This window comes from Rhopalosiphum padi, chromosome 3, assembly GCF_020882245.1.
Source record: "Rhopalosiphum padi isolate XX-2018 chromosome 3, ASM2088224v1, whole genome shotgun sequence".
Lineage (NCBI taxonomy): Eukaryota > Metazoa > Arthropoda > Insecta > Hemiptera > Aphididae > Rhopalosiphum > Rhopalosiphum padi.
Genome location: NC_083599.1, coordinates 69,127,409 through 69,150,918, shown reverse-complemented (window position 1 = coordinate 69,150,918; position 23,510 = coordinate 69,127,409). Strand labels below are relative to the sequence as shown.

The following is a 23,510-nucleotide window of genomic DNA, read 5'->3' as shown; positions in this document are numbered from 1 at the left end:
GAACTTCAAGCCATCTTCTTTTTATTAACATCAGTATCTAATGTATATTTATTTAATTTGATTGTATATGTTTACCTTAAAAAATAAACATCAAATTTTATAACAATTGACTGCTTTTCATGTATACACAACTTACTAATTTAATATAAGTTTGTATCACAGACAATAAAATTGAAGTCAATTATTATGTCTCGAAACATATTTAAATAAATAGAAATAAAATAGAAAAACAATTTTTATTTTGTACAAGTAAAAAAAAATGTTACAGAAACATCGACTGTAAACAGTGCACAATATATTATAGGTACTTATATCAGCCTTCAAATGGGCAAATTATTAATATCCAGTACAATTTAATCAGTAAAAGGTTACCATCGACATGTGTTTCTAAATGATATTGACAATTATAGGTCCCTAGTAGGAACAAATTAATTTTAATTTTATCAAAGGTTGGCGTTTTTAAAAGTCTATATAAATATAATAAATAAATAAATAAATAAATAAATAAAAAATGACGTGGAAATATGAATACAGTTACACAATTTTCCTAAAAATTTCCATCAGTAGTTAATCTAACTTAAAAAAAAAAAAGATCCATTTACTTATTATTAAACCATTACATTTTGGTTCTGTAACTCACATTTAAAGTTGTTAAAATTGAGAGCAGATATGTGTATTTAATTAAAAAAAAATTAATTGAAATTAATAGTAATTTGTATTAGTATTATATCAACGTTAAAATCTTTGGATAGAAAACAAGAAATTATTATTAATAATTGTGTTTTGAAGAAAACTAACAAATTAATAATTAAATACTAGTCATCTATCCACAATGATTATAACATTTTTCAAGAAAGTTAAACATAAACAATGTCTAGCATATAAAAACCTTCTCGACCTTACCATTCGATTAAAAATGATAAAATATTTTAGGTTTGAGTAAGTTAAAATATGGTACATTTGTATATATATAATTTTTTAAAGGCCACCACATGATGAAAACATTGTCAAACAAAATAAAAGAACCCCATTATTTATATATAATAAAATATTATAAATATAAGTACCTCTGCGGTCGATTTAAAAATGTTGTAGAACATTTGTGATGTTTTTATTATTTTCCACGTTACCTTTTATTACATAATCATACAACATACATAATTCAAAGTATATTATGTACATAAATATACGTGTAAATATGCATCCTAATAAATACACATATATTTATATACACATAACATTATATTATAATGTAGATAAGAACCTTAAGAACCTGTAATTAAACCTACAAAGTAATATTACTGAAGTACATATTCGTTCACCTAATTTGTATTTTATATAAACTGATTTTGTTCAGGTCATGTATGTAATACTCATCAAACTCGTCCTAAAAAGGATCATCGATCTAGAATATGGTTAATGTACATCAAAAAATTGATATTTTAATTTTAATAATAATAAAAAAAAAAACAATAGTACTAAAAACTAGATAAGTTTTTTTTACCTATAATATTATTTGTTTATGTATACACATATTTATATAGAATTATATAACATATATACAAAAATAGGTTACACATAAAATACATCGGACATGCTTGGGGTTATACATAAACAATGGTGACTGAGGAAATGTGGTCACATGACTAAAAATGTTATTAACAAATAAATACCAGTATAATTATATTAACACTTATACATTTTGTGTGCGTAAGCGACACATTAGCTGCTTGAGAAAAGGGTAAAAATTACCTAGCAACAGAATACTGGTTAAATAATAAAATTAATAACTGTCGGAAAAAAAAATATGTATTTATATGAATTATTATTTGCCAGGAAGAAAACATATAATTTATACATGTAGTAAAAATATACGTTTTCTTTACAAATGCACAAATACACCTACAAAGTGTAAGTTCTCAGAAATGAAAATACACTATCACAGTTGTATAAAAAAATCACTAAACAAAATAAAAAAAAAAATCAATAAAAAATCAGGGAATCGACATTTTTAAAAATAGATTTGTTTACTTATTCTTTTTATATTTTAGAGAGCAATATAATATATTTACATCACGGACACCTCAAAATGATCGATTATAGTAAAGCGGCACTTATCATATTTTTGATAATAAATTCAATTGAACAAAAATTATAAAAATCAAATATCGAATTTGAGCTTTAGGTTTGAAATAATCGAAAATGAAACAAATATATTTTTAAAAAACTTAAACGTCAAACCAAATAAGAAATAATTATCTTAAAAATACTATTTAAAAAAAATAATAATACTTTTAAGAAAAAAAAAATATTTTAATAAAACAATCAGAAATGCTTATCTGAGCATCAAATACTAGGAATGGTTTGATACCTCATCAAGTTGTAGCAGAGAAAATATAATACACTTCATTATTCAGGCGATGGCGATGGTGAGTGCGACTTCGTTCTGGCAGCTGCAGCTGCAGCAGCTCTTCCTGCATTACTTCGTAAATTTTTACGTTCTACATTCTCATCAACAGAAGTTTTCTTTGTTCGACATCTTTTTCGGTTTTTGCCACCATTTTTTTCGTCGTTTTCATCGACCATGTCAGATTTTTGTTTTGTCATATCAATGCTTTCTGCGTCACATTTATCTAATAATTGTGAATCACATTCTACGTCCACATTGGTGGGTTGAGGAATATCCATTTTTTTTAGTTTTTCCCTTTGTTTTTCGGGTGATTTGGCTTTAATTGTACCAGATAAATCAATACCAGATTCTGATAAATTTTCTCTATTAGTAGATGGTAGTTTTGTCATCGTAGGAGGAACGGGTATTGTAATTGGTGATATCATGTCTTTAGCTCGCTTATTTGGTCTTTCGTTAGATGTACTTTGCTCCGCCGGTCTTTTTAAAGTTTTCTCAATCATTTCCATTGATGGGAAACTAAATTTCTTGTCATCAGGTAAAGCTCGAGCAAATAGTTCAGGTGAAGCTTTACTTAAATTCTCAAGGGCCTCTCTCATCTCTTGTTCTCTAGTTTTCTTTGAATCACTACCACTTGCTAGAGCTCCAGCAGCTAGTACATTAAATGGTGGCATACTTGACATAAGGGAACGTAAATTATCAACATCTCTTGAACTACGATTTTTAGATAAATCTGGGGGAGGTAAATTGCGGCCAGCTCGTGTTAAATTCTCAAGAAGATCTGTAGAACTTTGAGTCGGTGATGGAAGATGATGTGTACTGCTTCTTGGTTGTCGTTGGCTAGACGATGTAACAGTGCTAACATTCGAATTTTGACCACGGCTACTTGACGTTTTATGTCGAGAAAGTGAGTTTTGAGATGTGTTAGGCGATGAAACATTTAAACTACCATTCAACAATGAAAGACTATCATATGCAGATGATATAGCTCCTGGTTGCAATGAAAATGGATTTAATCCACCCAAACCCAAAGGCGTATATAACAAGCTAGGATTTGGGAAGAAAAATGGCAATGAGCCAGGCATACTCGAAGGTACATTAGCTGACGAGGATGGAATATTTTTGGTATTAGAATCAGATTTTCTGGATTTAGATGATTTAGAGTTGGACTGCGGACTTTGTGTTGAATGAGAACTGTCATTCATACTTGATGGATCCATACCAGCCAAACCAGGAAGGCCTAGACCAGCGAGATTGGCAAATAAAGAATTAGTTAAATTCATATTACTCAATCCTCCCATACCTCCTAAAGCACCAATATTTGGTAATCCACTAAATGGCATAAGTAAAGGATTGTTTTTAGGATCAAAATTTCCCATAGACAAACTTGATAACAAAGTAGATGGATTTAATCCACCGAGGCCTGCTGATGCCAATGACGGGAAAGAGAGATTCGGTGCCATTGATGTTGAAGGTTGATTAGATGATAAAGATTGACTTGACGGATTGTCTCCAGTTTGCATTGGTGGTCGACCGGGACCTTTCTTGCGTTCCGTTTGAGGTAAACGTTTTTGTAAATCATGAGTGAGATTTCCACGTTCCTTAACTAAGTCTGCCCATTTAGGATCTACATCATAAGCAGGATTTTCAAGTAGCCATTGTCCAATTCTTTTCAACTGTGGAGCTTTTGTACCAGTTAACTATAAAAATGATAATTAATATTATTTATTAATACTAATATTAAATAAAAGAGTTGAAATAATCAACTGTACCTTTTTCCCTGTTGTTCTATTTATGACAGATACATTTTCTTCACCAGTTAATTTTTTCCAATCCAACAATGTTGGATCTACCCTTGGCCGTCTTCTTCTTGGAGCCGATAAGAAGTCTGCAGACATTTGTTGGTCAGTCATCAGCGCGTTTTGTTCAGCTAACCATTTATTAACCTAAAATGAGAATTAATTTAACATAACATTATTTATTTAATAAATAAATTATGAAATATAATAATTAATACTTTAGATTCTTGAGAAAATGATGAAGCATTTAGTTTTCCCGAGTACTCTGCAGTACTTTTTGCCATACTATCCATCATTGCTTCATACATTTTACGTTGTGTTTGAGATACAGATGACACACTTGATGCTTGAGACATTTTTAACACCTGGCAAGTGATAAATGATAATTTTGTAAGTATTAAGATTTAGAAAAAAATGTATTAATTAGTATCACCTGTTGCTGTTGAGCAAGTTGCTGTTGTAAAGTTGTATGTTGTTTAAGTAAATTGGTTTGTTGTTCATGCACTTGTGAAGATAAATATGCTGCAAGTGGATCTAATTTACTAGATTGTCTATGAGCTGCTCCTATTTGTTGTGTCATATTTTGTTGTGATTTATTTGAAGGCGTTGGGTAATTGTGGGAAGCTGAAGTTGATGCCAAGTGTTTTTTCTGTTCCGATGAAGGTAATGATTGCTGTTCTTTGGCAGCAGAAAGACCAAAAACTATTTCATCTAGTTTACGGCGTTTCATTTCCTTTCCAACTACAGGTTCATCAGCAGGCTAAAAATACAAACAAAATTATGTTATTTAAAATTATTAGTTACAATTTATTATTTCATTATTATACTTACGCGTGGTGTGCGTACACAATTTTTTTTTTGCATTAGTTTGTTTAACATATCATCTAATTTGCTTTTTGGTGGTGTAGATGAAGGTGTTTGAGTTATACTTTGAGCTGGTTTATTTTTAAATGGCATTGAAAAATCTTGTGCTTCATTAATAGATACAGAAGGTGTTCTTGGTCCTGAACTCAAATCCATACATCCAGCTTGCGTACCACCACTTAATCAAAAAGAAAATGAACATAATGTTAAAAATAAACTTGGTATTTTTTATTTAGAAACATTCAGTTATATTGATACAATAAGGATATTTTTTTAACAGTTTATAAAATGTAAGTGCCATTTGATATTAATTACTTACCCAGAAGATAAATCCATAGGTCCAGTAGACTGTGTTGTAGCAGCAACAGTAGTAGGAGGTTTGGGATTGTTTAATACTTTAAGATCATATCCCATATTCATTAATCGTGAAGGTGTATTATGAGACTGTTGGTGAGCCGGTGGGGGCTGAATGAGTTGTGGAGTGACTGGAGTTGAACGCCTATGAATAAATGTTTAATATATTATATTTGCATATAGTACATAAAAATTTAATACTAACCTTGAATCTTCAGAAAGTGATTCATCTGTTTGTTCCCACATAGGAGCTGGAGAGTGTTTGATTGGATGAGCAGGGATAGAATTAGTATTTAACAATGCATGCAATTTAGCTATAAAAATTTAAACATGTATAAGTATAAACTATACAAATATAATAATGAAAGATAAATGAAAAAAGTACCTCTTTCTGTCTCTACATCAATAGCAATGTGACGTTTACGTTTCAAATTAGGATTTGAATGAGCCATAATGTTATTGGCCTTCAAACTTGAATGTTCGTTATGGATATCAGATAAACTTAAATGATCATGAGATACTCCAACATCTCTTTTAGAAACAGTTATATCAGTTTCTTCAATTCCCATTCCACACATATTTGGATTTTGAGCATAAGCAGAAAATTTCTTGCTTACAGGCCATTCTCCTGTTTCTACACACTCTACTATATGCTGTAAACGGACTACTAGGGCATGTTCCTATTAGTTAATAAAAATAAACGAATTAAACATTAAAAATCATTTAAATTAATTAAATATTTTATATTATTAGTGGTCTTACTTTAGGCCACTTAATTGGGTTTTGATAGCTTGTAGCTAAGAGATGAGCAATGGTTTGATCAATCTGTTGTAGAGGCTTATGCACTGGTAATTTATCAATGATTGGATTAGCAACATCTTTGTGCACAACTTCCAGTTCTGGAAACATAGCTTTTAATCGATCTACACTCTCTACAGATGATGCACATTCCTTAGATTTAATAGTGGGTTCAATAACTTTGGTATCAGATTTATTATTTGTGTCTGAAGGAACCTCATCGATGGGGTTTTTAATAGATTCAATTTTAGATTCGGCATCGTCACTTTTTACAGTGTTTTCTTCTTCAATTTTTGGTGATTCGTCTTTTTCTTTTAATTCAGTCTGTTTGTTCTCTAAATTCGTAGTATTTTCTGATTGTTCACCTTCCGTTTGTTGGTCGGCTATTTCATCAGAAGACTTATCATTTGATTGCTCTATTGGAATATCAGATACTTCTTCTTCTACTTTACAATTATTATCAGAAATATCTGGCTTTTTATTTTCTTCATCGTCTACATCCATCTGTTCCTTAGGTTCTTCATTTGATGGCATTTCTACGTTTTCATTAGAGTTTTTCTCATCGTCTCCATTTATATCAGTAGCAATAGTCTCAGTTTTAGCTGATTCTATTTTATCAGATGTTGATTCATTGGTTTCAACTTTTTCTTCGTCAGTTTCTTGTAGTTCAACTGATTCTATTTTTATTTCTGAATCTATTTTTTCAGTCTTAGACGTTTCGTCTTTTGATACTTCAGAGTTAATAGTTTCAATTGTTGATTCTATTTTAATAGATTCTGTTTTAACAACATCTAATTTAGCATCTGTTTTATCAACGTCTAGTTTAGCGTCTGTTTTGGCAGTTTCCGTTTGGGTAGCATCCAATTTCGCAGTTTCGATTTTAGTTGCATCTAAATTAGATGCATCAATTTTGGTTGCATCTAATTTGGCTGCTTCTGTTTTTGTTGTTTCTAATTTAGCGGCTTCAAGCATTTCTGTGGTAAAGGATCCAGATACAGCTGATAACAAATTTTTTTGAACAATTTCTCGGAATGATAATTCAGGGTCATTAAGAATATAAAAATCTGTTCTTCCTAAACCATGCCTAAAATAATAACAATTTAATTAATATAATTTAAAAAAACACATTTTATGTTCTATTATAATAATAGTTTTAAGTAATAATTACTTAGAAACTCCAATAAGTAAATCTTTATCATGTTTTCCCGGTTGCCACCAATCAGGTACATCAGCAGATATTTGACAACCTTTTAAACGTTCATCTAGACGTGGATGATTCAGTGTTTCTTCTCTTATTTTAACTATTAAATTAATACGATCAAGTGCTCGTCGAGCTCGTTCTTCATTTATCATTTCCATTGGAAAATCACATAGTTCTAAAAATTATTTATTATAATAATAAGTAAGAATATTTAAGACATAAAAGATAACATTTGACATAAATATTATGATTAATATTACCTTCTTCTTCAGTTAAAGTTTGACCACACAAACGTTTGCACATAGCATAAAATGAGCGGAAATATTCTGTTAAGGTATCATCATATTTCTTTTCTAATCTAGCAACACTCTTAAATTTAGTCCAATTGTAAGTCTTTGAAACCCTGAAATACATAAATTATTAACATGTTAGAAATAACAAAAAAAGTAATATTTCTTATAAATTGAAAAACCAGTACCTGTCATAATCTACACCATAAGCAGTTACAGCTCTATAAAATTCTTGTTCTTCTTTACGTGTCCACTTTTTCTGACTTATTTCAAGTCTTTGACGTTCACGTTCTCTTACAAATTGTTCATATTTTTCTCGTCTTTCCACCTTCTATGTAAAACAAAATAATAAAAAAATTATCATAAAATTAGTTTGTGTTCCAATAAATGTTTTACAACAGAAATACCAAAAAATGTAAGTTGAATATTATATTTTGTGAATAAATTCAAGTATATTTAATATTCATTTAATAATGATTATTAATTTATTATTATTAAAAATTATAATAAACAATATCCATGCTCCGTTGATTAAGTGCTCATATTAATTTATATAGCCGAGAAAAGCAAACTAAGATAATACACACATAAGCATTAAGCGTCAAATCAAGCTTAAATTTAAGATATAAGTATGTAAGAACATAAAAAAAATATTGTATGAAATATACAAAAGATTTTCCATTCATCAATATACATAATGTTTAATCTATTAACTTATAGGTCATAACCAACTTAATAAATATTTAAATTAAATTAAACATAGAATGTATTTATCTATAAATCTAAAATATACTTATACAAGTTTTTTTCCACATGCATAATTAACCCAAACAATTACATTTAGTATTCACTTTGTTTATTTTTAAATATTAACACTAAATTAATAAATTAATGCAATCAATTAAAAAAAAAAATCTCAAATGTAACTTAGACACTGAGTTTTACAAAAATAACTAATTAAAAATTTAATTCAACATTTTGAATACATTTATTTATGTGTAATAGTAGAAGGTACTAACTAAAAATAATTATATGTATGAATAACTTCAGTATAAGGAGATAGATTTTACTGAGTGTTATTAAAACATATAATCTGTACTTAAACAAAAAAATAAATTGAGAACTTGTATAATCATAATAATAATAGAAATAAAAAACTAAATTAACAATGATAGCCTTGTTATTATTTAAGATTGTGATTATCAAATTATTAGAGTAGAACTGTATAGACAAACATACAATAAACTAATAAATGGTAACAACATAACATTTTTTAAATATAATATAGTAATAATACTTAATATGATAAATATAATATCACCAACCAAATATATACATATTTCATTACTATAAATAGATTTGGATAATACAGTAGAACCTCATTAATTCGGACTAATTGGAGCTCTAGGTTGTCCATTTTAATGGAAGTTAATTTTTAATGTTTATTTAAACAAAATAACCAAAATACATATGTTTAAGATTTAAGAATATTTAATATAATTTATAAGGTGGTACAAGATACATACATAGTATTAGGCGAACAAAAGAAAATGTGAATGACAATATTTAAATGGTATTTAATCGCGATAACTTTAGAAAATTTGTGAAACTTATTAGGACTTGTATTTTAGAATAAAATAAATACGAAAAAAGCCTTAATCAGCTGTCCGGATTAATCCGAAATCTAGTCAAATGGGGTCCGAATTAATGATGTTCTACTGTATATAAAATTAAAATTATTTTACAAGCATTAATCATGCTGAAGAAGTATTATCATTCAATGATAGACGAATCAACAAAATTGTTATCATAAAACATGATCTATTGTGTATGATATACCAACAAAATTGTATTATTAACTATATTCTGATACAAAGAATACTAAATATTAAACAAAAAATATTAAATGTTGAATGTATTTTATAATTTGAAGCCTCAGAATTAGGTAATTATAGAAAATGGATTTTGAATTTTGATTGTAAATAATTTCAAATTAACGGATTATATTATTTTAATGCTAAATACAACAAAATTTATTTTTACTTAAATAATTGTTTTTAACGCTATAATTTTCCAATATAAGTCTATCCAACCAAAACGTAAATTTCTTTTATTTATTATTTTTGAATTATCTATAGAACTAAGGCCTCTTGTTATTTCTTTTTTAACAATTTTGTTGTAAAATAAAATGTTTATTTTATATTTTTTTATGCGTAAGGGTATGTCAAACTTACATTTGTTGTATTCGTCTTACAAATTCATAACATAGCAAAGTTAAGATCAGATGCTCAAGTTTTGTTAGTATTTAAATCAGAATAACCTACAATCTAATTGAAAGGTAAGAAAACTGCCTATGTTCTGCAAAAAATATATTTCATACTTGTAACTTGCCTTCAAATGAAAATTTATCAGAAAACAATTTCTATCAGAACAGACAATATGTCTTAAATATATAATTAATAAATATAATTGGATTTGCTAATTTATTAATTTACTTTAATAATTAAATTAGCAATTTAAATGTTTACTGCTCAATATAAATTTGGTTATTTTATTTGATCAGTTCAAAATAACTATACAATATGTATATAACTATACCAACAAAATATATATATATGTTTTGTTTAGAAATTCAATTAAATACTATTGAAAACTTGAATATAACATTAATAAGATTCTCCTTTAGTTGAATAGAAAAATAATTTGTTTTGATATTTATATGTTCACCAATTTAAGTACAATAAGTTGTACAATTTGTTCACCAACAAAATTGTAAGAAATATTTCTATTTTGAAATTAGTTTTCATTTTTAATGTGTAAAAAAATGTTAATAGGTAAATAATTTTTAAAAGTAAGTCCCATGATCAACTTTACCACTTTTTAATATTAATTATTAAAAAGCAAGTCCATTCCATAACTATTAGTATTAGTGCAAATCCATTTTATTTGTTGACCAGCAAGTAATTTTGATGAACTCAGATACGAACCCAAAGATACATGGCCAGTTGTTGCCAGTCCCATCCGGGCTGTCCCGTACCAAGGAGGCTGGCAACGTCTCCTGATAATTGGGCTGTACCTGACGTCGCTGCGCATGTTGATTCTCCTAGCTACGAACACACAAACATCCATGCAACTAGACATAATCTACGTCAACAGATCTACTATACTATAATATTATATTTAACGAATATTTCACATAAAACCATAACATTATAATTTAGCTTAAGAAATCAAATCATCTACAGAAATATATCAAACAACTAGATATTTCTAGTAAAATAATTGTTCAATAAATATTAAATTATAAAATAACTTTAAAAAAGTGTTAGCCGCCCAACTACACGTGTATAAGCTTTCTAAATACATTAAATGTCTATGTAAATAAAAAATAAAAATAAAAATAAAAATCCATCAAGTAGGAAGGCAGTAATTAATCTTATTATAAAAAATTAAATAATACTTTTAAGTTATATTGATTATATTTAATGAATTTTTAAAATTGTAAGTATATTTAACACAAATTATATGACATAGTGTATATGTGAATACAAAATATGTTGAATCATTCAAGTAATTTGTATTTAATTATTAATAAATATTGTGATATAAATAATATAAAATGCTATGTATATTTTTAGTTATCAAAAAATATTGTTTTTTACCGTAAAAAATTTAATTTCATCAGTCAAGTCAACTACCAATAACACACAGAACTTTTGTGGTTAATAAAAATAATATAATTTAAATTCAAAAAATATAAAAAAAATAATTTAATTTTTATAAGGTACAAAAAAGATAAAAGTTTATCTTACATAGTACCTAATAAGTAATAACTGATATTTAATTTTATAACAATGAAGAAAACAAATTTTATTTATGAGATACTCCAAGGAATAACATTAGACATACATATTTATAATTCTCAAAAAATGATTTTTTTTATTCATTACAATTAATGTTTTAACTATTTTTATTTATAGTATATTTTATTATTAAATGTACAGAAATTTTCAACATAAATATTTTTGATAGATTTATAATTGACATGGAATTTCAAGTTAACTTTGTTTATACATAAAATAGTCAAAATATATTATGTGTGTGTGTGTGTGTGCACGCGTGTATATATATACAAAAATAAAAATGTAATTCAACGACACACAAGGCCATATCAATAATACTACCACATCATTCACACACATGAAACCAACGCAAAGAAAACATAATATTTATACAGACATTTATGCCTTTATATAACCCAAATCATACACATTTTCAGATTTAAAATTACGAGTTATTTTAAGTAAATTAATTCAAAGTTAATTTTGGTTCCTTGGAATAAGAAAATAATTATTATAATTTAATATGAATAAATAACAAAATATCAAACATAGCGTGACCACATACTAGTAAAATAAAACATAATATTTTAAGGTGTGTCCTGAACAATTATTTTTCAATTTTTGTATTAAATTCTGAACAATATATACTTTAAATAGGTATACCACAAATGTGCATGACAGTTGACCAACAAATTTTTACTGATGAAGATATATTATAATAAATTCTAAGATTAATTTTCCATCTTCTTACTTCATGAAAAAATAACCTGCACCAAAACCACCAATTACCATGAGGTTTCTAAAATAGTAATATTAAATACACCCAAAAAATACAGAACCAAACTATGGTTTAATTTTTTAATCTTATTTTCAAATTGTCCTTCCTATTAAAATGTAGGTAGTATTATACTTACAAAAATAAAAGTTTTATAAATTAAACTTATTAATTGGTGACTGATCAATAAATCATAATGAAACACAAAACAAATATTTAAAAATATTTTAATCTATGTGTCATGCTGAATGAAAGGTTCAAATGAAAATCAAATAAAAACGAAAACAAAAAAAAATAATAATATAGAATATTCACAAGACACACACAAAAAGATTTACCGGCAATGCCTGTGATGAACTGATGGAATCCATCAAAGATCTCGGCGATCCGAGATCATATTTATACATGGTCACATCCTGCATAGAAACAAATACCAATTTTGGAGTTCCAGAATTCACAGTAGTAATAAAAATAATATTCCTATTCTAACCTATCAATTTTGAATATTTACTTAATATAAATATAAATTAATTGAAAACTTTTCTTAGCCAGCATATCTAGGGTTATTAGCTAAATATTTAAGGCATAAATGCTTGATTAACACTTAAAAGACAATTTTGTAAATTTAAAATAGGATAGAATAGTTCCCTAGATAGAATATTTTTTAATTGGTAAATCTTGACTATGTCAGCTAAATACTATTAGATAATTCAAAACATAACTAACCTTAGCTTTTTGCACCAGCTTTTGCTCTTCTTTTTTAAAGTTTCTCTGGCAGGTGCTTATTAATCGTCTCACCCTATTGTTAAGATCACCAATTGAAGGCCATATATATTCATCTGTAGTAGATGTCGGAGTTGGTGGTGCTATACTTATAGCATTATCTTCAGTTGCTAAAGGAGTTGGTGGCTCTGATGATACTTCTTCTGAGTTTAATGGTAATTCAGCACCTTCTTCAACATCGTTGAATTTTGTTATTGCTGTTTCTTTTTCTTCACTATTTAATTAATTAAAAGTATTTTAACACAAGTCAAACAAAGAAATATTTTACTTCATTGCTCATTAGCATAATAATATAATACTAAAAAACAGAATACATAAATACATACAGTGTTGGTGGACCGCATTTTGCTAGAAAACTCAAAGCTGGATCACTTCTCATTTGGTTGTATGATTCAAAACCATGTTTATATGTGCCTACTAAAAGTGAACGATCTGCATCTCGGTCCCACCAAGGAGCAGGAGTTAAGTCACAAATTGGTGTATTAATAGGTAAAGCACTAAAAAAAAGAAGGGAATCGAAATATGAATATTTATAAGTCATAAGCTATAAAAATATTTAAAAAATAATAATTATTTATTTTTATGTTTCCCTTAACTTTTGTTTAAATAATATAAATTGTTAATTATTCAAAGTATCATTAGAATAATATTATTATATAAATTAAATTAAATGTAACAAAGCTGAACAATAGCATCTCAAAATCTAAACAAATTACTCTTAGGCACACTAAAGTATTAAATAACAAAAAAAAAATAAATCATTTAGTTAATATTATTTAGTGGTTTTAAAATACGATACTTATTTTTTATTTCATATATTTTTATAAATTGGAGACACTGTGATCAATAATGTTTACAACTAAACAATTATATTCTGTTTTAAGAATAATGTTTTAAAAACAGTTCTCAGTTATATATCTTAATACATTAAAATTAACTAAAATAAAATAATTTCAACACTGTTAGCGTCCCTAAATGTCAATAGTAAATGTTAGGTATTCATTTTTTAACATTAAACAATAATTAAATAATACTATAATTAAATTTTGTAAAAACGGAATAGTTTTAAAATAATTTATAGTGTACTATTTAATATTCAAGACATTTTTTTATTTAAGAAATTATTTAATCAAACTGTTAAAAATTCATTTATTTTTCTAATTTTTTCTTATAAATTCTAAGTGTAATTAACTAACCTGACATGAACACCTTCAGCGACTTGTTGACTAAATTCACCGACTATATCACTTTTGATATAATATAACATACGTATTCGTAATAAAACTCTGCAATATAAAATACAATTAATATACCAGAATTAAAAATACATAAACAATAACTAACTTGTTTGCATGTCGACTTAGATGTTTACGATAATTGCTTTCTAAAAACAAATCTCCGTCATATTTGTTGTTTCTACTCCAGTGTTCTTCATCAATTAATTGAGTAGAATTGAAATCTTTTTGTTTAGGTTTTCGATATTTTTTAGCTCCGCGAGAGTTTTGGCCTTTAAAATAAAGTTATAATAAGATTCTTATTTTGTGTACAAATATATATATATTATATTATAATATATATTCAATACATAACCTAAATTTGTAATTTTTTTTTTTATAAAATTTAAATTATTTTAAGTTTAGTTTTGTAAATTATGTCCTAATTGTATTTAACATTATAATATATTTATTTTGGAAATAATGTCTAATTAAAATAATAGTAAAATATAAAATACGGATCATTTTCAGTTAAATTCTTATTTGCAAAAAAAATACGTAGGATTTGAAAATGGTTTTGATTTTGATTTAAAAAGTTAAAGTACTAAATGTAACTAAGATTACAACGATGTACAAGAGGAAGGCAAAGGCGCCAAGCCCTATCAGGTAGGCTGCTCAAAAATATCTTTATAAATAAAAATTTAGAGAACGACTAGTATGTCCGCAATGCATTCCGAAACTACTCAATTGAATTAGATGAAATTATGATCAATATGTGTGATTTGGTTTCCATCATAAGATAGGATAGTTTATCCCAATTATTGACTTCAATATTACATTTTTATTATGTATAGGGCTGAGCGGTTATTTTTAAATGCAAAAAATGCAACACTGGATGGGACAGTTATGTAAAGTTGATATGTAGGAAATATCATCTATACGCCAAATTAGAAAGCCAAAAATAGTTTTATTCTCACTCTAAATGTTAGCATTAGGCAACCAAATTTAACATGGATGCATTAAATATAGGCAACAAAGTGCATGGGATTTAGCTAGTATATATATAAAATTTTTAGGTGGGGTGGTTCAGTGGTTCAGTCAACAGATTATTACTAATTGTAAATCATAAACAAAAAAGGTTAATAATCAAGAATATTTATAACATAATATAATATAACAATTATAGATAATAGATTTAGTAGTATATTCAATATTTTCAAATTGTTTAAATTCCACAAACGAGCAAGGCATATAACTGAATTCAAGACAGTAAAAAAATAATTCTTTTTCAAATACATTTAAAAAATCTGTGCTATCTTTTTCAATCAATTTCAGTTTTCTACAAAATCTGAATGAAATACAAAACAAAAATTTAAACAATTGTTTATTAGAGTAACTAGTACTTTTTATTTATTCCCTGAAATTACATTTTATTATCAACATGGAAAATTAATTTAAACTGCAGAATTGTGAAACTTAAAATAAAACAATAAAATAATATTGAATTTGGATAAATTGCATGAAAGATTTCTATCACATAATTGAATAAAACAAGTAAAAAATGATGTATTATCAATAAAGAAAGGAAGGAAATTAAGTAATCACTATACAGTATAAGGTAGTGAAATTCTAAAATATTAGAGGGGAAACTCGTGTTTTCAGCATTTAAAGTTAAAATCAAGTAAATTGTAATTAATGTCTGTACATAATTGTGTACATAGTTATTAGGTTTCCCCCTGTGGGTGGGGGTTAGAATTCACCCATGGTAGTCCATGCCCGTCGTAAGAGGCGACCAAAATGGACATATGGAAGGCAACGGGAAACCACCATATTAATATCCCAAGTAACAGCAATCAACATGACAGCTTCTCAAGTAAAATATTCCGGAGGTAAAATAGTCCCCCATTCGGATCTCCGGGTGGGGACTACGAGAGGAGAAAGAAATGTTAAAGAATATAAGGAATACAAATTCATAGCAACTTGGAACGTAAGAACGTTATTACAGTGTGGAAAGTTGGAAAACCTAAAAATGGAAATGAACAAGATGAAAATTGATATCCTTGGAATATCAGAAATAAGATGGCCGAACCCAGGAGACTTCTGGAGCGGAGACTACAGAATAATACATACGGGAACAGCAGAGAAGAGACCAGGTATAGGAGGAGTAGGGCTGATAGTGAATAAAACCCTAGGCGAAAAAGTTAAAAGCTACATACAATACAATGAGAGAATCATACTAGTCAGATTTCAGACGAAACCAAAGGACACAATAGTAGCTCAGGTGTATATGCCAACAACAAATAGTAGCGAGGAAGAGTTAGAAGAAGTATATGAAAATTTAGACAAATTAATAGAAAGTGTCAAGGGGGAGGAAAATCTGATAGTAATGGGTGACTGGAATGCCATTGTTGGCGAAGAAAAAGTAAAAAATATAACAGGTGACTATGGTTTAGGAAACCGGAACGATAGAGGGGATCGATTACTAGAATTCTGTGCAAAACACAAATTAATAATCACAAACACTTGTTTTAACCATCATAAGAGAAGGAGATACACCTGGAAAATGCCTGGAGACATTAATAGGTACCAAATTGATTACATCATGGTAAAAAATAGATTTAGGAATCAAGTAAAAGAAAGCAGAAGTTACCCAGGTGCGGACATAAATAGCGACCACAATCTTGTTATGATGAAGTGTAATCTCAAATTCAAAAAAATAACGTGTAAGAAGAAATTGGTACAATGGCAAGTTAAAAACTTAAAAGATGAAAAATCAAGGAAACAATACAGTGAATGCACAAATGAGGTGACTATAGAAGATCCCCAAGATCCCCTAGAACCACAAAACATCGAAGAAAGATGGCAGAACTTGAAACAGACAATCACAAAAATAGCAGTAAAAACTCTAGGGCATAAAAACATTGCAGCCAGAAAAGACTGGATTACAGCCGAAATTGTGAACTTGATAGAAGAAAGAAGAAAGTATAAAAATTTGAACAGTACCGAAGGACAGGAAAGATATAGAGCATTGAGGAATCTAGTCATTAGGAAATCGAAAGAAGCAAAAGAAAAATACCTGGAAGAAAATTGTAGTGATATTGAAATACTTATGAAAACAGGAAGAAGAGAAGAAGCATATAAAATGGTAAAAAAGTTCTTTGGGCAGTATAAGCCCAGAGCCGGTGGAATAGAAGATAATAATGGAAAAATGCTGTGGGAACAAGAAGATATTGTCAAAAGATGGAAAGAATACTTAGAAATACTGTATGAGGGAGAAACATTTAAGGAAATCGAATCAAAAGAAGAGGAAGAATATGAAAAGGATCCAGTCATGAGAGAGGAATTTGATAAAGCATTGAAGAATCTGAAGAACAAAAAGGCAGCGGGAATTGATGGAATACAAGCAGAGCTTTGGAAGGAGGCAGGAGAGAAAGTTAAAAACAGGCTGTTCCAAATTATCAGAGATATATACGTGACTGGCGAAATGCCAGAGGACTACATAAAAAGCATAATTATACCCATCCCAAAGAAAGCAGCAGCAAAGAAATGTGAGGAATTCCGCACCATTAGCCTCCTATCACATGCATCAAAGATACTAACAAAGATTTTATTCCAACGTATTGAATCCAAGATAGAACAATCATTGACGGATGACCAATTTGGTTTCAGGAAAAATAGAGGAACGAGAGAAGCAATACTGGCACTGAGAATTATTATTCAGAAAAGGATTAGAAAGAATAAGCAAACATTTATAGCTTTTGTGGACATCGAAAAAGCATTTGATAATGTGAACTGGAAGTTAATGTTTGATATGATGACAAGAGTGGGGATAAAACAGGCAGACAGGAAACTGCTGTACAAACTATACAAAGATGAGTTGGCGGTTATAAAAATCCAAGATAACGTAGAAGAAGCGAAAATAAACAAAGGAGTGAGGCAAGGATGCACTCTATCACCAATTATATTCAATGCATACATTCAAGAAGCAATAGAAAAGATAAAAGAGGATACCAACCTAGGGATAATAGTGAATGGTCATAAAATAAGTATGCTGCGCTTCGCCGATGATATAGCGTTAATTGCTGAGACAGAAGAAGATTTACAACAACTAATCAAAACTATGGACGAAATTTTTATCAAGGATTTGCGTATGAAAATAAATGTACAAAAAACAAAAGTACTCGTATGTGGAAGGGAGAATGTGACCAGAACACAGATAAAGCTACGAGGAAACCAGACAGTAAAACAAGTAGATGAATTTGCATACCTAGGAAGCATCATCAGTAATGATGGAAGAAATAGTAGTGAAATAATAAAACGCATCTGTCAAGCGAAAATAGCATTTAATAGCAAGAAAACTCTTCTTGCATCAAGAAACGTTAGCCTAAAAATAAGGAAAAATCTATTGAAGACATATGTATGGAGTATAGCCTTATATGGGTGTGAAACCTGGACAATAACAATGGGAAATCGAAGAAGGCTAGAATCGTTTGAAATGTGGTGCTACAGAAGAATGTTGAGAATAAGCTGGATGGACAGAATAACAAATGAAGAGGTGCTAGAGAGGATATCAGAAGAAAAATTAATATGGAAAAGTATAGTTAGAAGAAGAAACGAATGGATAGGCCATATAATGCGACACGAAGGACTACTAAAATTGATCATAGAAGGATGCATAGACGGTAAAAACCATAGGGGGAGACCAAGATTAGAGTATATTCAACAAATAATTAAGGACCAAGGATGCAACTCATACGTAGAAATGAAAAGGAAAGCGGATAATAGAGAAGAATGGAAGATGGCTGCAAACCAATCTACGGATTGAAACTATAGAGAGAGTTATTAGGTTAGATCAAACTCTGTATAAGATAAATATATTAAATAATACAGATAATTACTTAACTATAATAATTATTTAGGTACTAATAATTAAACTATTATTAAAAAATGTAATATTTAAAGTTTAAAAAAAGTTTAGGAATCAGGATTTAAATATTTGATATTAATTAGTTAATGTGATTCATAACAGATAATTGCACTAATAACCAAATTAAGAGATCTCAATATACTCTGACATCAAAACTTAAATTATTAACACAATCCAAATAAAATGGAGCGTTGAGACAACTGATAAACTCAGATCCATGTATAAACTTGGAATTTATAAATCTGGACCATATAAACCTGGACTATACATATCAGGAACGTATAAATGTGGACCATATAAATCTGGACCGTAGGGTTCTGGATATATATATCTGGAGTGTAAAAACTTTGACCATGCAATTCTGCGTTCCAGGTTTGTACTGTCCAGAACCCTTAAGTCCAGGTATGTACCGGGTTTATACAGTCCATCCAGATTTATAATTTTCAGGTGTATACGCGTCCCCAACAGACTACGTGAAATCAAAAACACTATATATGAATGACCAAGTCCAAAACTCAACAGAAGAATAAAATAAATTAATCATCTCCGGATAGGTCACACAAGGTTAACTCACAAGTTCCTTAATGACTAAAGATGTGGCGTAATCTTAACAGTTGAAAACATATTAACTGAATACTACAAATATATAGTAGATGACAGAACACTCAATATCCCAACCAATTTAGATGCAGCTTTAGGTGCAAACATAGAAAATCTCAACACTATGATCGACATTTTGTAAAAAAAAAACAGACCTTTACAATCAAAGAAAATAAAAATATTTTCTATATTCTGTTAACTAATAATATTTGACGTTGACGTTTTAATTTAACAATAATAATAAAAAAAATTAATTCATAGTTGATATAATACAAGAGATTATATAAATTAAATTAAATACTATAAATATATCTAAAATTGTATTGGTTGCAGTATTATAAAATGATAATCCTTATGTAAATGAGTATCAATGAATATATAGCTGACACACAGCATTTTTTAATTGTATCATAATAGTTACTCATTGAACAATTATTAATCATATTTTTCGGTACTAACATATTAACTACAATAGATTAATTTTTGTTCAATACTATGGTTAAATATAAAATAAAAAAAGAATCTGAATATTATATTATATTAAATATCTTCTAATATAGGTGTACATTAATTTAGAAAAACATGCTTGTAGAATAATGGGTTCAAACAAGTGGGAAAATTTGATATACATGTACATAAATCACTATTTTAAGATTTGGATAACTAGATAAATTAATTGTTATAAAACTTACCACCATGAGAAGGAGAATCATCGGTTGAAATATTGTCAGGTGTAATAAGATCCCAAATAAAGGAACGTATTTTTTCATCTCCTCGGTAGAAACGTAAACAATATAAAATCTATAAAAATAAAATGCAATATAATACAAATTTCATAATTAGCTAAGGGGATTTGTAACATTTTTTCATGCTAAAAAGACAAATTTTCATTTCAACGTACTGATCAAACTTATTACGTGAATAATAAATAAATTAATAATAATATAAATTTTAAAAAAAAAATGTATTCTCCTCATCCCATTTTCTTAGATCTTACTATTAACATTCAAACAAATTAGGAAAAAACAAATAACACAGTTTAACTTAAAAGTGTAAACAATTTGAGTTTAAATATTTTATGAGATAAATAAATTAAAAAAATGGTCGTATGATCCAAAGAAATTGTATTAAGAGTAAAAAAAATAAATATATTAACATAATAAGTTTAAATCTGTTATCAGTATCGAATTCATATCATTGGATTGGACAATACGTATCATGGAATGAAAACTGATCAATTTAGCAGTGAAATAATAAATTATTATTCATTTATACACAACATATTAAATTACTGACATGTGCATGTATGGACATGCGACAACAAGTGTCATCTCTAGAACTACATCTCAGTTAACACTAATGATAATTTACTGTAATGATATGCTCATATTTTATTGAATAAATAACGGTAAGGTTTTCGCACGCAGATAGATAGCCGTCAATAAAAACCTATATCGCCCTTAATCACTGTCCACTGATGAAAGAAACGATTTACATTGTTTGGTCACGTAGGAACTCACACGTTATTGTGACAATATGGCACAAAGCGTGTGATCTATTTCGTGTGCCGCCAGAGACAAAGAATGGCCCAATGAGCATCTCCGTCGTCGGGGAGAAAGCCGATTTCTCTAAAGACGCGGAGGCCTTTGTTGGAGCCGCCTGCGACGCTGGCAGGCTTGACCACGTCGTTTTCTCTCATCAGTGAAGACACACTACCCTTTAATGTGACGTCTCTCTCCTGAGTGTAGGAGCACCAGCAATTTTAATAATGTATTTTTTATGAGTGCAGGCGCACCATTAGAATTAGTAACATCTCCTAAGAGTGCATGAGCACCAAACACATTAACAATATACCCTCAAGAGTGCACGAGCACCATATACACCCACCACAACGGAAACTGACTGCGAGCAACAACTGGACCATTTTCACTCCAACGAAATACTTCAGTGTTGTTTTTTTATTTGGATCGGTGTGATTAATCCATTCTAGTTTAGTTAAGACAACTACAGGTTAACGAGTTCAACAGCGAATAAGGTAAGGTGTATGAACATCATTTTATTTGTGTTAATTTGTGTAAATCTGCTTTTCTGCTTCTAATTACTACAGTGTATTTGATCATATTCTTGAGAGTCCTCCGACCATCGGGAGGAAGGTAATAGCGTAAATTTAAATAAGTTTAATATTTACATCTGATTAGTCACCAGCACTAAGTGTAGGAAAAAGGTACCACAGATCTGACATTTATTCAAGGCTTGTGTCCCTTGTATTTGTCACTTTAAAATTATTAATATAATCTAACTGTAGCCTTTTTATTTTATTTTTTTAATTTATTTTATTTTTGCGTTATTACAAAGTGGCGCCCAACGTAGGGCTCGAACCCACGACCCCGAGATTAAGAGTCTCGTGCTCTACTGACTGAGCTAGCCAGGCTACACTATCACTACACTATCACGCATGCACTCTAAAATTCTTGTTATAGCCTATATTAAACATCTAACAAACGATGCATTTCATATTTTTTTTTTCAAAAAGTGTACTTATAATATATTAAAAATTCAAAAATTACTAACAACAATCCGTGCAAGATCCTCCACATCACTTTCTTTCCATCCTTCACGAAAGTCATTATGTTGAATAATTTCTGGCCAACGGCTCCAACTATAACATTTAATATAAATTAATAAAAAAATAATGAAACAAATTAATAAAAAGTAAACAAACCCAAAAGTCAGAATTCCTCTTTCAACTTTAAAACATTCACTTCTAGTCCAACAACCATACGCGACTTCTCCATCTTTTGGTACATAATCATCAGGTATAAATTTAGTGCGTAATTTTTTGCTTTTTCTAGTACGGCGTCCTAATTATACAAATACAAAACAATAAACATACAATAATTCTTTTTTGTTTTTTTTTTTAAATTCTATTAAAATTTCATTTTACAATTAATTAAAAATTGTTTAGAGGCTAAATTTTAAACATTTCTCTTAACAATTGTATATCAAATTTAGTTAAACTAAACACCATTAATTTTGAGGGGTCTCAATTCATTGATTGATTTTTTTATTGATTTATGAAGGAATCATGAAATTATTGAAATGACACTCAAAATGAAAAAAAAAAATAAGTTATTTAATTATTAAATTCTTAAAAGTATAAAATTAACCTCTTCCACGCCCAACTCCTAAGCTATTGTCCACATCACTATCAGCAGAACCTGATGATTCAAGTTCTGACATATCCATAACAGCTTCATCATGACCATATCGTTTAATTTGTGTACGTCGGCGTGGTTCTGATATAACTAAATCATTCTGTGAATAATTTAATAATAAATAAATTATAAAATATTAAAACCAAAAATAGTTGTATAATATACTTGATCTCCTCCTTCAGATGTGTCAATGTCAGCTTTTCTGGCCCATTTTTTCCAAAAATCAGGATCATCAATATCAATATCTTGTCGAATACCACTAGAGGCAAAACTTGCTTTTGAAAAGGTCGATCCCTTTTCACTTTCTAATGTAATAACCTGAGTTCTACGTTTAAGAATTTGATCTATATCTTCTTCACAAAATTTATCTCCTGCATTATCTTCTTCCATAACAGCACCATATGCCCCTATAATTAATACAAAAATTTATGATTAAAAATA

At 28.6% G+C, this 23,510-nt stretch overlaps 1 protein-coding gene and 1 non-coding gene across 7 annotated transcripts in view; both read right to left on the bottom strand.

Annotated features, from left to right (window-relative positions):
- Positions 1-222: 222 nt before the first annotated feature.
- LOC132923701 (chromodomain-helicase-DNA-binding protein 7) overlaps positions 223-23,510 on the bottom strand; it is a 40,149-nt gene continuing 16,861 nt past the window's right edge. For 3 of the 6 annotated variants that reach the window (XM_060987632.1, XM_060987636.1, XM_060987633.1), the window contains 23 exons: positions 23,235-23,476; positions 23,022-23,169; positions 22,577-22,715; positions 22,426-22,513; positions 20,547-20,655; positions 14,458-14,620; positions 14,310-14,399; positions 13,440-13,610; positions 13,057-13,327; positions 12,669-12,746; positions 10,701-10,820; positions 7,902-8,044; positions 7,684-7,826; positions 7,391-7,598; positions 6,187-7,306; positions 5,810-6,104; positions 5,630-5,738; positions 5,390-5,569; positions 5,038-5,248; positions 4,640-4,966; positions 4,425-4,571; positions 4,180-4,353; positions 223-4,107 (listed from right to left, as the gene is read on the bottom strand). In XM_060987632.1, coding sequence (XP_060843615.1) covers positions 2,410-4,107; positions 4,180-4,353; positions 4,425-4,571; positions 4,640-4,966; positions 5,038-5,248; positions 5,390-5,569; positions 5,630-5,738; positions 5,810-6,104; positions 6,187-7,306; positions 7,391-7,598; positions 7,684-7,826; positions 7,902-8,044; positions 10,701-10,820; positions 12,669-12,746; positions 13,057-13,327; positions 13,440-13,610; positions 14,310-14,399; positions 14,458-14,620; positions 20,547-20,655; positions 22,426-22,513; positions 22,577-22,715; positions 23,022-23,169; positions 23,235-23,476 — 6,374 coding nt within the window. In that variant the 3' untranslated portion in view covers positions 223-2,409. The remainder of the gene's footprint in view (positions 4,108-4,179; positions 4,354-4,424; positions 4,572-4,639; positions 4,967-5,037; positions 5,249-5,389; positions 5,570-5,629; positions 5,739-5,809; positions 6,105-6,186; positions 7,307-7,390; positions 7,599-7,683; positions 7,827-7,901; positions 8,045-10,700; positions 10,821-12,668; positions 12,747-13,056; positions 13,328-13,439; positions 13,611-14,309; positions 14,400-14,457; positions 14,621-20,546; positions 20,656-22,425; positions 22,514-22,576; positions 22,716-23,021; positions 23,170-23,234; positions 23,477-23,510) is intronic. The other 3 variants (XM_060987637.1, XM_060987635.1, XM_060987638.1) reach the window with 3 other exon arrangements.
- Trnak-cuu (transfer RNA lysine (anticodon CUU)) lies at positions 22,213-22,285 on the bottom strand. The gene has a single exon. It is a non-coding gene; the product is annotated as a tRNA-Lys (tRNA).